The sequence below is a fragment of the Eptatretus burgeri genome, chromosome 12 (assembly GCF_056783735.1).
Source record: "Eptatretus burgeri isolate ZD-2024b chromosome 12, Ebu_testis_v1, whole genome shotgun sequence".
In the NCBI taxonomy this organism is placed as follows: Eukaryota; Metazoa; Chordata; class Myxini; order Myxiniformes; family Myxinidae; genus Eptatretus; species Eptatretus burgeri.
In genome coordinates, this window is record NC_140972.1 from 46614921 (window position 1) to 46627224 (window position 12304).

Sequence of the window (12304 nt, forward strand, 5' to 3'; positions counted from 1 at the left end):
TGCCATTTGATACTACTATTCTTATTATTGTTGTAAATATTATAAGTATTTATGAATATATGCTTTGCTACAATGTTATCATTGTTTTTTGTAAGTTGAATGCCATGGTGGAAAGACATATTAAGCTGCTTAATACACCTTGACATGGTGTGCATTTAAAACATGGGAATTATAATGGACTTTTTTGTTGTTAATTAGCCTAATCGACTCAGGAGCTCATGACTTTCATTTTGGTGCATCACATTCCACATACTTTAGTGTAGTAGATAGTAGAAAAATCGTGCAAATGATGATACAAGCATCAAATTTGGCATTTCTGTTCAGCAGGGCTTTCTGATCAAATCTGCCTGATTGGCCATTTGAAAATCCAAATTTTGAAAAATTTGAAGAAAAAAAAAAACTTCAAAAAAATTTGAAGTCACAGCTGGCTGAAATTCTTGAAGTGCAAGTGAACATCCCAGACAGAGAACCAAGGGGAGATGCAGTCATCATCGATGGCTTAGCACTTATCAATGCCCTACCTCCACGTTCTTCAAAGATATTTGATGACTATGCTAAAGAAGACATCATCCCAAAGGTAGAATCCTATGGTGCCAGGTACGAGAGGGTGGACGTAGTGTTTGATGTGTACAAGAAGTAAAGTCTGAAGTCCGAGGCAAGGTCGAAAAGGGGGCAAGGAATCAGAATAAGAGTGACAGGAACCAGTAAGACCCCAAGTAACTGGAGAAGCTTTCTTCAAGATGACAGCAACAAGACTGAGCTGTTTCACTTCCCTGCGGAAAAGATGTTTGAAGCACAGACGACAAGCACAGTCATTGTCACAAAAGAAGATGCCATTAGCAACACAAGGAAGTCACCGGATGCTGTGTCTCCATGTTGTCATGAAGAAGCTGACACTCGAATATTTTGTACACGCCAGGGATGCAACGACGGATGGTAGCAAGTCCATTATCATTAAGGCTAATGACATGGACGTACTAGTCATAGCAATATCTGTACTGCCATCCTTACAGGAACTAGGTCTTGAGAACATGTGGATCGCCTTTGGCCAAGGAGCCAAGGCGCGATGGATTCCAGTCCATGAGGTAGTTTCTGCAATACGGCTCTGAGAAAGCTCGAGGGATCCCATACTTCCATGCGTTCACTGGATGTGACGTCGTGTCTGCCTTCCGCGGTAAAGGGAAGTAAACTGCATGGCAGACTTGGAACGTCTTTGATGATGTTTCTGAAACGTTCACCAATCTCAGCCAGCATCCAACATTGATTCGTGATCTTGACTTTTTTGAAGTTTTTATTTTTATTTTTTCAAATTCTTCAAAATTTGGATTTTCAAATGGCCAATCAGGCAAATTTGATTAGACTCCCCTGGAGAACAAATGTGCCAAATTTGATGCTTGTATCATCATTTGCACGATTCCTCTCAAAAATTGCTGTTATCTGCCCCACTAATCAGAATGGTCGAATAGAACTCCACAAATAAACATGACACATACACATACAAGCAAACACTAAGAAACAAACAAACGCACGCACCTCAACCATTTATAGTATATTGCAGTTTTCGTAAGGCATCTGGAATTTATCCCTTGTACAGTTTTTTAAAGTTATTTCCTTTATTTATTTATTTCATAATTTTTCAATGACCTTGAAAGCACAGGTTCTCTCTTATGCATCATTTATTATTTATTATTATTATTATTTTTTAATCTTCTCACTTTTTGTGTGTTGCCCAGCCATCCCAGAAACGCATGGATCCAAATTTAACGAATTTCACTCTGGCCTGTTCTCAAATCTCACATTTTCATTTCATTTCTTTTCTTCCAATGGTTAAGGCTTATCTTATTCTACCTTAGCGGCCACAATTACTTCCATGTTCCTGTGAGATTGGCTGGGGGAAGCTTGGCCCGAGTCTTTCATGAACCAGCTGGCCAGGCCCGTCGTTTGCCTAAAGTTAGGGCAGGAATTTGTAATTTGTTCGTAGTGCCGGTGATAGCTCACCTACTCTTTACAAAGGACACCATGTAATGTTTAGCCTCCACCAGCTAATGCTGGCAAACAGGACTCCCAGTTTGATGTCCATCTGAGGAACGGCACACATATTGATGTCTCGCCCTGCCTGTGAAACACCAAGATGACAGTTTATAGCTGGGCAGCGATTCAAACCCAGACTAGACAGCTTTGAGACAAATGTGATGGGTTGAGGCTTATGAATGAGCTGAAAGAGCTCATTTGAAAAAATATATTTTTAGTTGCTTCAAATTGCTTTCAATGCATGACCACTGCTTCCTTTCTTCCACAATGCCCAATCACCTTTTTTTCAGTTAATGGAGAGCCAAGACCATTGGAATCTGACCAAGTCAGCAGTTTGCGTCAAGAGCTTTCATTTCTACGCAACAGGCTCAATTCCCTTCTCGACTCGCTGGAGATGCGACAGCCAGCTCCTCCAGCTCAGCACACGACTGGCAAGACTCCACTTTTGCTGGCATATGTTGTTTGCTTGATCGCTTCTTTTTCTTTCTTTCTTTCTTTGTACTTCATGCTAACCGTTATGTTATTGCAAAAAATAATAATAATAATAATAAACTTGACATTCTGCTTTCGGGACTGCTTCAAGTTGATGTAAATGTTGAGTATTTTATCCTTCTAATAGTGTGCTGCATGTATTCTGAAATCTACTGCTGGCACAACTTTCACCGTTTTTATATATTTTTCTTATTTTGTTGGAAGTGGAGGAGAGTTTTGGAAAAAACGTTTTCCATCGAGTTGCTCACTTTCTCATCTATTAAAGATGTATTTTTTTTCTCTGGATGATAATGAATGGTACCCTGTGCCCAATCGAACTGAATATTTTCATGCATGTACTCTACCAGTCAAAAGTTTTTAAGGGGTTTAAGTCTGGAGACTGTGCTGGCCATTCCATGATTTGAAGCCTACCGTCTTGTTCTTTTCTTCGAAGGTAGTTCTGACATAACATGGATGTATGTTTTGGGTCGTTATCTTGCTGTAGGATGAACCCCTGACCAACTTGATGTAGACCAGAGGGCATTGAATGGTGCTGAAAAATGCTGTGGTAGCCCTTTTGGTTCAGGGTGCCAGTCACTCTATGCAAGTCGCCGACTCTGGATCCAGCAAAAAAGCCCCAGATCATCACGCTTCCTTCCTCCTCCATGTTTGACAGTTGGTGTCACACACTGAGGAACCATCCTTTCGCTGACTCGACGGCGTACAAAAACCCTGCGTGATGAACCGAAGATTTCAAATTTTGATTCATCGGTCCATAAGACCTTCTTCCAGTTTTCAGTAGTCCACTGGCGGTTCTTCATGGCTCAGGCAAGCCTCTTTTACCCCTCGGCCCGAATTGCCTAAGGGGTATTGTCGTCGTAGGCGTTGTCCGGGCGTCTGTCAACTTTTGGTTTCCGTAAATTTAGAGGAGAACACCTTGTCCGATTAAATCCATTTTTGCAGGGTGTGCTGGGGTTGAGTAGAGGAAGGTTCCTTTCTAAAATGGGGGCGCTGCCATTTTCAATGTGGCCTCCATGGCAGCCATGTTGAAATTGGTTTCCGTCGATTTCGAGGAGAACGCCTTGTCCGATTAAATCCATTTTTTCTGGGTGTGTTGGGGTTGAGTCGAGGAAGGTTCCTTTCGAAAATGGGCGTGCTGCGATTTTCAATATGGCCACCATCTTGAAATTGGTTTGTGTCAAGGGGCTGAGGGGTTACGCCCGCTTTGCGGTGCTATTTTTTCTTATTTTGCCATCTTAGCAATGGCTTTCTTTCTGCCACTCGACCTGTCGAACCTGCAGCTCGAAGTTTTCTCTTCACAGTTGAAACTGAGACTTCCTTACTTCGACCAGTGTTAAGCTGTGCTTGAAGCTGCTGTCCTGTGAGCCGCCTATCACGCGAGCTGTTGACTCTCAGAAACTTGTCTTCTGATGAATTATGTTGTGGCTTTGGGTCTGCCAGACCTCTTCCTGACAGAGTTTCCTCCAGTTTCCAAGTGCCTTTTGATGGTGTAGGAAATTGTACTCACTGACACCTTGGCTTCTTTGCAATTTCTCTGAAGGAAAGACATGCACTTTTAAGGGTTATAATGGTCTGTCTTCCTTTGTTAATTGTCTTTTTCTCGCAATTTTGATCGCAATATACTACTTCCTGCAGTGCAATATTGTTCAAATAATGCTTCAGAGGGTGAAGCAATACAGTCTGTTCCAACACTGCTTTTAGACAGACAGAGGGTTTGTAACTAACCATCAAAAGTTGAGACACCCGTAGGAATTGTTTGCATCATCTTTCAAGGCTTAATTTACTTCCATTGCTGCAGAACAGCTGCAGTTGCTAACCCATTACTTGTTCCCTGAGTAGGGCCTTTTTTTAACAAGTCTGAAATTTACATTATTTTTCAGTTTTTGGTTACCTAAACTTGTTTTTTGTAACCTCTGGCAGTTTACCGCTTAGCTTTGCTCTATTTCAGGTTATTCACTGGACTTGAACTGCTTAAATTTCAGTAAAAACTGAAAAATGGGGGTGTTCTTAAACTTTAGACTGGTAGAGTATATTATCTCTATATATCGATGTATTGATGCAAGTTGCCCGATTGTGTCTGAGCTGGGTAAACATCGTAACCACAACACTTACAATGCTGAATGATGCCTCATTTAAGAGCTCTTGTGTCCAGACGGTGCACGTGGAGGTTTGATTTTCAAATACTGATATTTATGCAATTTTGAGTTGTATTCATTTTTGTTGTGCACATGATTTATATGCTCAGTTGTTAGTTCACACACCTACCGGAAGTTAAAAAAAATTGAATTCCCTTCCAAATGAATCCCCTGACAAACGGAATCTGTGACCATTTACTAATTCTTCTACTTTCTTTTCATGCACATGTGAAGTGTACAAAAGAGTGCTCTGACAATGCCGTGTATGAATGGAAGCACGAAGTTTCTCGGGCAGTAAATGGGCTCAGTCCCTCGTTTGCATATCCACCGACTATTATGTGGCCTTGGAGTTGTGGGGTTGGGAGGTTGAGTACTTGAAGAAGAAGGAAGATGGAGCAGAGAATGGATAGAGTTGGGAAAGGGGGGGAGGGGTGAGGACTGGGTGGGTAGTGGGGGTTGAGGACTTGAAGCTGCATTTTACATTACGTGGAATTTCCATGGGTCACTGCCATTATGCTGTCGAAGGACATTCCTGTCAAACTCCCTAAATATTCCACTCTCTCTACTGGGAACGAATTCCCTTCCAACAGCCCTTGCAGTGTATTGCTTTTACCTGTTGCTGTGTTTAATCCTTGAGGAGGGAGTAACTGCTGAAGTCTATCTATCCAGGTTCTTCCTGACATCTTTGATCTTTGTTCCTTTCTCTTTCACATGTCTTTCTACCTTTTCACATTTGTCTTTATTTGTGCAAAATCTTGCTTTTTTTTTTTTGCTTTTTTTTTTTAATATTCATTTTCCTCATCTTTTGTTTACTCTTAATTTGTCTCTATTTATTTATCTGTCTATGGAGAAGTGAATTCTTACAATTTGTTTTTGTAAGGCTCACTTGGCTGCACCTGCATGAATTTGAGGGTAGGAGGAGTAGCTGCTGAAACCTGAATCCTCTCCAGATTCCTCTTGATGACTCCATCTTTGCTTATTTGGGTTATTTCTGATTGCTCCAATGCAGTATTTGATCTTTCCTTTGATTTGTTTAAAGTCCCCCCCCCCTCCGCCTCCCCCTCCACACTTGTTGTCAGACATCAACCTTTCTTGCTTTTATTCTTCAAAGATTAGCCAGTTCGGTCTTGTGTACCAGTCAGGATGTGTTGGGTTATGTCAATGAGACATCCTGTCTCCTGTTTAAAATACTAATATTGCTCATTTCTTTGGTCTGACAGGATGGCCTAGAGGTACGCATACTTGCCTCGAAGCTGTCTAGCCTGTGTTTGAATTTTGACCCAACTTTAAATTGTCATCCTGATGTTTCACAGGCAGGGCACAGCCTGGTGTTGGCTTAGTGGTTTGGGTGGCTGGCTTGGGATCTTACGATCCTGAGTTCAAGCCCCGTTGGCTGCTGCATTAACACAAGGTGGGGTTGACTCAGCCTGTCATCCTTCCGAGGTCGGCGAAATGAGTACCAGTGTACTGGTATAGCGCCACAGCATCAGTGGCAGTCGCGCCCCAACAAAATGATAGCTACCTGGGAGCCACGCTGCCAAACGCAAGAAGAAAACAGGCAGGATGATTCATCAGTGCATGTGCTGTCCCTCTTAACAAGCATCCCGTCTGTCAGCATCTGTTTGCGAATGTTAAAGTTCCCATGGAGTCCTTTGTGTGGAGTCTGTGAGCTATCACCATGACCAAATTCCAAATTCCTGCCCTAACCAGCAGAGCCCATTGCATTAGTGGCACAGCCACGCCCTCAGCTAATGATGCTACCCCACAGCCCTTTGCTGCATGATCGAAGAAGACATTTCTTTGGAGTGAGCTCTGTCTCTGTGCCTGTTTCTGTATTTTTGTCCATTGTTTGAGATGTTTCCTTTGCTAACGCACTTGATTTATATTATTTACACCCCCTCCCTTTTATTTTATTTTATTTTATTTTATTTTATTTTATTTTTCTCTGTACCCACAGATCCTCCATCCCGGGAAGAGTCAAGCCCCACGGGTCCAACTCCTTCAGTTCTCCCTAACCCTGGCTCTGTTTCTGCATTTGATCCTCTTAAGTCTACAGGAGGAAATGTCATGGCTGCTTTTGGATTAAAAGATGATCAACCAATGCATGGTAAGTGAAACTTTTTCTTTTGAAAGGGAGCTTCAACCTGTTCTTCATCAATTTTGCCACATCTCTTCAGCTCCTGCGTGGTCCTCAACCCCTTCCCCCATCTCTTGTCGACATAAACCCCTTCGGAGTTTGTGTTTTGGTACTTTGTGCAGCAACTTGTTAATCTAGTTTTTTTTTTCACAAAAACTCCATGACATCCCTGCAGAGGTAGTTCACTTGCTTTTTGAGCTGGGGATATTTGAGTTTGATTTCTGACCTGGCGATTAAACTGGCAAGGCATAGCATCATTGAGTGTGTCATCCTTTGACACACTCATAAGTTGCGTTGGGTGTACTATCTTGTCGTGTTCATTGCTGGATGTTAATTATTCCAAGGTGCCTTTATAAAAGAGTATGTGATTGTGTGCTGATACCCTGACCAAAATGAAAATTCCTGCTCCGACTGCAGCTACACAGAGTAGTGTAAAACCACCCGGTGTATTATCTGCCTCGTTACTTCCTGGCTAGCGCTGACGCTCTGGAAAGAGCATGGTCATGGAGGTCATAGATGGTTATATGTGCATATTTGATATTGGCATTGCATTACATCAGTCAACCTGAAGGTCTAGTGAACTTGCGTTGGGGCTCAGTGAATTCGTTTACTAGTTGTTCCTCACCTTGTGTGATCAGCTGCATGAGTTTTCTCTTTCCACACCCCTCTATCCCGAGCATTCTCTTTCTGCACTGCCACCTCTCTAGTGTCCATCTCCACTACCATGTTCCACTTCATTTTTGCTTTGCCCCTTCTCCTGCCAAATTCTGACAAGCTACTTGGTTGTATGCAAAATTCTACTATCTTTGACCCCCCCCCCCCTGTCAAGCTCTCATTTTTGTGCCAGCAAAATGATTGCACAAATCATTGAAGTAAAATATTTCACCGATTTACTTGAAACATTTTTCAAATGGCTTGGCATAGCATTTTACAGCTGAAAAAATTGCAAATGATCATGGCTGCTGTTTAAATGCCAACTTTTATTGCAGTATTTTGTTTCCTTAACTGAAAGTGATAGCTCTATCTAGAACGCTTGCATAAATCGACTTCCGAATTGCAAAATGGAATCTTTTGTGCTGCACAAAATATTGTTGTTCAATGTGGATGGCATTGTTATTACATCAACAGTGCACGTATTTGTCTCTTCAATTACATTGTTTACCGTTTTATTTGCAGTACCTTCAGGTGCGGTTATGGGAATAGAAGAACGAGCTGGAACTCCAGACAGTATTCATTCTGCCTCATCTGGTCATGGGATTCCCAGCATGGCACCCTATCAAGCACAGCCGCAGCCACAGCCGCAGCCGCAGCCGCAGCCGCAGCCACAGCCATCACATCAGGGTGCAGTGATATTTTTTTTTTTTTTTTTTTTTTTTCCACGCCTGACCTCCATTGAAAAATTAGTTGAATTGGAAACCGCTTGAATTCAGTGCATCATATCAAAGGAGGGACCATTATATGACAGGTCTTCGGGGAACATGAAGTACATCTTTATTTTTTATTTATATGGATAATTGATGATATTTGTCAAATTTCATTGTTTGCGGTATTGGAGCAGAAAATGTTATGGTAGTTTGGCAGGAGGTTTTTATGTATTTATTTATTTTCTAACTTTTAACGAAACAGATGTTAAAGCAAAACATTTGGTTCAACAATATGGGATATGTTTATCAATGTATATATATATATATATATATATATACATACAGTGCCTTCAGAAAGTATTGTCGCGGGGGTGGCCGACCCAAGTTAACCTCCCGACCCAAATTTGTCGGAGCCAGATGGTTAACACCAACAGCTCCCAGACGGCCAAGCGGTCTTTATTAGGAGGCCGACACGTTGATCGACAGATTTAAACATGTGCTCGAAGGACATGGCAGAGGGCGATGGTGGACGGCGGAGGAGTACTGGGAATGGAACGGATACACGGGGGGGAGGGGCTTAATTCGCGAACCCACGGCAGTTACACAAATACAATTTCTTCAAAAGGAATACATTTAATGAACATACACAAATATTTACAACAGGATAATTCAAAAGGAAATGATACCAATAATAAATAAATAACTCTGGTGGTCGAGGCCTCGTACACGGACACAAATACTGACAAACGGGTGACAAAAATGAAAATAACCCCTCCCCCCCTCGCCTTTTAAATACACTGGTACTCAGCTTGGGTCAGAGCTGATCCCCATCAAACCCGGAATGGAGGCGCTTCCACCAGCACGTGCACATGCAGGCAGAATGGCGCTTCACTTGTAGCAGGACACACGCGCGCAAAATGGCGCTTCTCACGTTGCAGGGCAGACATACACAAGGCATCCACAAGCAGCTTTCCACACGCCGGCTCAATAACGTCAAATCTATGCCTTCCTCTTCCAAAGGTGCCACCTGCCTCGTGCGGTCCTCACACCGACTTCATTCGTGTGTGTGCTCTGCCGAACTCCCGTCCTTTTCAGATGGAAGCCTTCCTCAATCCCCCTGTGCGATGCACCAGCCTCTCTTGCGTCTTCGATCACTCCCCTCTCCTTCTGCGCTCTATATCCTCCGCCTCCGGGGCGTGGCCTGCTCACCCCCAAACCCGGGAATTGAAATATTACGGCCTGGCTTGAAATATTAAAAAAAAAAACATAGGGAGAATCACAGAGGGCAATCACGCACTGGGGGGACTTATTCTTACTCTCTAGGCTAATTAACACCCCTCGTCTGGTGACATGTAACACTTAAGCTCACAGATTCCCTAACTTGGTTCCATCAAGATACTTCTACTCGCCCTGGACCAAGCAACCCTACACAATGCTAAACTCCCATTTAAATCCTTAAATCTACCCCCACAACCGTAACAGTATTCACACGCCTTGACTTTTTCATATTTTGGGTTGCAGCCTGAATTTAAAATGGATGAAATTGAAATTTTTTTATCACCGATTTACACAAAATACCCCATAATGACAAAGTGAAAGTGTTTTTAAAAATTTTTTCTTAATTAAAAAAAATGAAAACCGGAAATATCTTTCGGCAATAAGTATTCAACCCCTTTGCTATGGCACACCAAATTGAGCTCATGTGCATCCATTTTCCTTTCATCATTCTTGAGATGTCTCAACAACTTGATTGGAGTCCACCTGTGGCCAATGAAATTGATCGGACATGATTTAGAAAGCAGTACACCTTTCAATATAAGGTCCCATGGTTGACAGTGCATGTCAAACTCTACCATGAAGTCGAAGGAACTATCCGTATAACTTTGATATGGGCTTTTGTGGAGGCATATATATGGGGAAGCGAATATAACAATTTCTCTTGTTGAAAGTTCCCAAAAGCACAGTGAGCTCCATCATGAGGAAATGGAAAGAATATGGGACTACCCAGACTCTTCCTTGAGCTTGCCGTCCAACCAAACCGAGCACCTAGTTATGCCTCCTCACAATTCTATCTCAGAGTTCTATGACAAAAATTCGATTTCGGTGACCAAGAACCCAATGACCACTCTGACAGAACTACAGAGTTCCTTGGCTAAGATGGGAGAAACTGCCAGGACAACAGTCTCTGCAGCACTTCATAAATCTAGGCTTTATCGGAGAGTGGCCAGACGAAAGCCACTCCTGAGAAAAAGACTCAGAGCATGAGGCAAAAGACTCTGTGGTCTGATGAGATGAAGGTTAAACTCTTTGGACTGAATGCAAAAGGTTATGTCTGGTGGAAACCAAGCACAGCTCACCACCCATCGAACACCATCCCTACCGTGACGCATGGTGGTGTCAGCGTTATGCTTTTCAGCGGCAGGGACTGGGAGACTTGTAAGGATAGAGGGAACAATGAATGGAGCCAATACTACAGGCAAATCTTTGAGAATAAGCAACACTGGATTGGCTTTAGAATTAGACCAAGAACGTGAAAGTCCTTGAGTGGCCCAGCCAAAGCCCAGACTTGAATCCCATTGAGAAATCTGTGGAAAGACTTAAAGATTGCTGTTCACCGATGCTCCCCATCCAACTTGATAGCTTGAGCAAACCTGCAAGAAAGAATGGGAGAAAATCCCCAAATCCATATGTGCAAAGCTGACACAGACATGCCCAAGAAGATTTAAAGCTGTAATCACTGACCAAGGTGCTTCTACAAAGTATTGACTCAGGGGGTAGAATACTTATTGATGCAAGACATTTCAGCTTTTCATTTTTAACTAATTTGTAAAACATTCTAAAAACATGTTTTCACTGTCATAGGGTTGTTGTGTAGATCGGTGACAAAAAAAAAAACTTTAAATTTAAATCCATATTAAATTCAGGCTGGAAAACAACAAAATGTTACGAAAGCCGAGGGGTGGGAATACTTTCTTTCGGCACTGTCTCGTGAACGTTCATTCCAAGTCGCAATAAATGTAGCATTGACTGTTCAATACCATAACCATGCTTCCACACCCCTACCCCCACCGCCACCTTGCTTTTTCACATCTGACCTCTTCCAAACCACCAGTCTCTCTCAAACTTTTCGGAATTGTGCTTGCTGTGCTTGCAAGGTCAAAACTTTCACCTTTATTTTTCACTGCAAGTCATTTCATAAAACACGAGTGAACTCGCAGGGCAAGACCAGTTACTGCATGTCAACATAATGCAGTCTGTTAATTGATGTAACATGGGTATTTCTTGTGTTACCCAATAATTAGTCACTTAAAAATACCAGAGCTTAGCTTAGGAACCACAAAACTTTTTATGAATGAAATGTTTTGGCCTGAAGATTATAATTACATAAAATATCGAAATGCATTGCATTGGTTAGTCAGAGCAACATCAGGTATTTTCAATGCTACCATGGGATTGTTGGCAGTGGAAGGTACCCAAAGATGGGTAGGTATTTAGACATGGAAATTTATTTGTGTGCTTGTGTGACAGGTCAGGGATATATGCAGTTTGGAAATGCTCAACAGCAGCAACCTCCTCAACATGCATTTCCTCAACAAGTTTATCCACAAGGTAACTAGCAAAGGTCATGAACATGTTGTATAAACATCAATCATTCCTTATCTAACCCATAATGTAAGTGCAACAACAACTGGAGCCCACCTGGGTGATCATTTTGCAGGATATTGTCCACCTGGATGATGGACTGCCTCCACTGACTGTAAAACACTTAGGGTTTTAACATATAAACACTACTTGTTGATGCATTTACATTGCAGGTTGGAGAAGGAATTATGGATGTTCTATTTAACATGTTCAGTGTTCACGTTCCGAAATGTTATTACCGCTTTGAGAAAATTTAAATTTTCTTGGCACAGTCACATTTATTTGTTTGTTTCAACAGTACATGGGTATTTTCCTCCTGAAATAGTCACTTCGCTGTAGCACATTATTCATCTGGCATAAGGCTGTCAAGTTGCCTTGTATTACAACAAGCAACTACAATGGCACTCAGTACAGCATGTCCCTCTGCCAGGCTGAACCGTTTATATTTTGTATCCCACTAATGGGCTGGACCTGAACTGAACTGCATCCGGACCTCAACCAAA

At 42.2% G+C, this 12304-nt stretch overlaps 1 protein-coding gene across 2 annotated transcripts in view; it reads left to right on the plus strand.

The window, feature by feature from the left end:
• The window catches only part of TFG (trafficking from ER to golgi regulator), a 35752-nt gene that overhangs the window by 16695 nt on the left and 6753 nt on the right, over positions 1–12304 (plus strand). For both annotated transcript variants that reach the window (XM_085850369.1, XM_085850370.1), the window contains exons 4-7: positions 2322–2462; positions 6616–6765; positions 7972–8136; positions 11688–11768. In XM_085850369.1, the coding sequence (XP_085706495.1) occupies positions 2322–2462; positions 6616–6765; positions 7972–8136; positions 11688–11768 (537 nt within the window). The remainder of the gene's footprint in view (positions 1–2321; positions 2463–6615; positions 6766–7971; positions 8137–11687; positions 11769–12304) is intronic.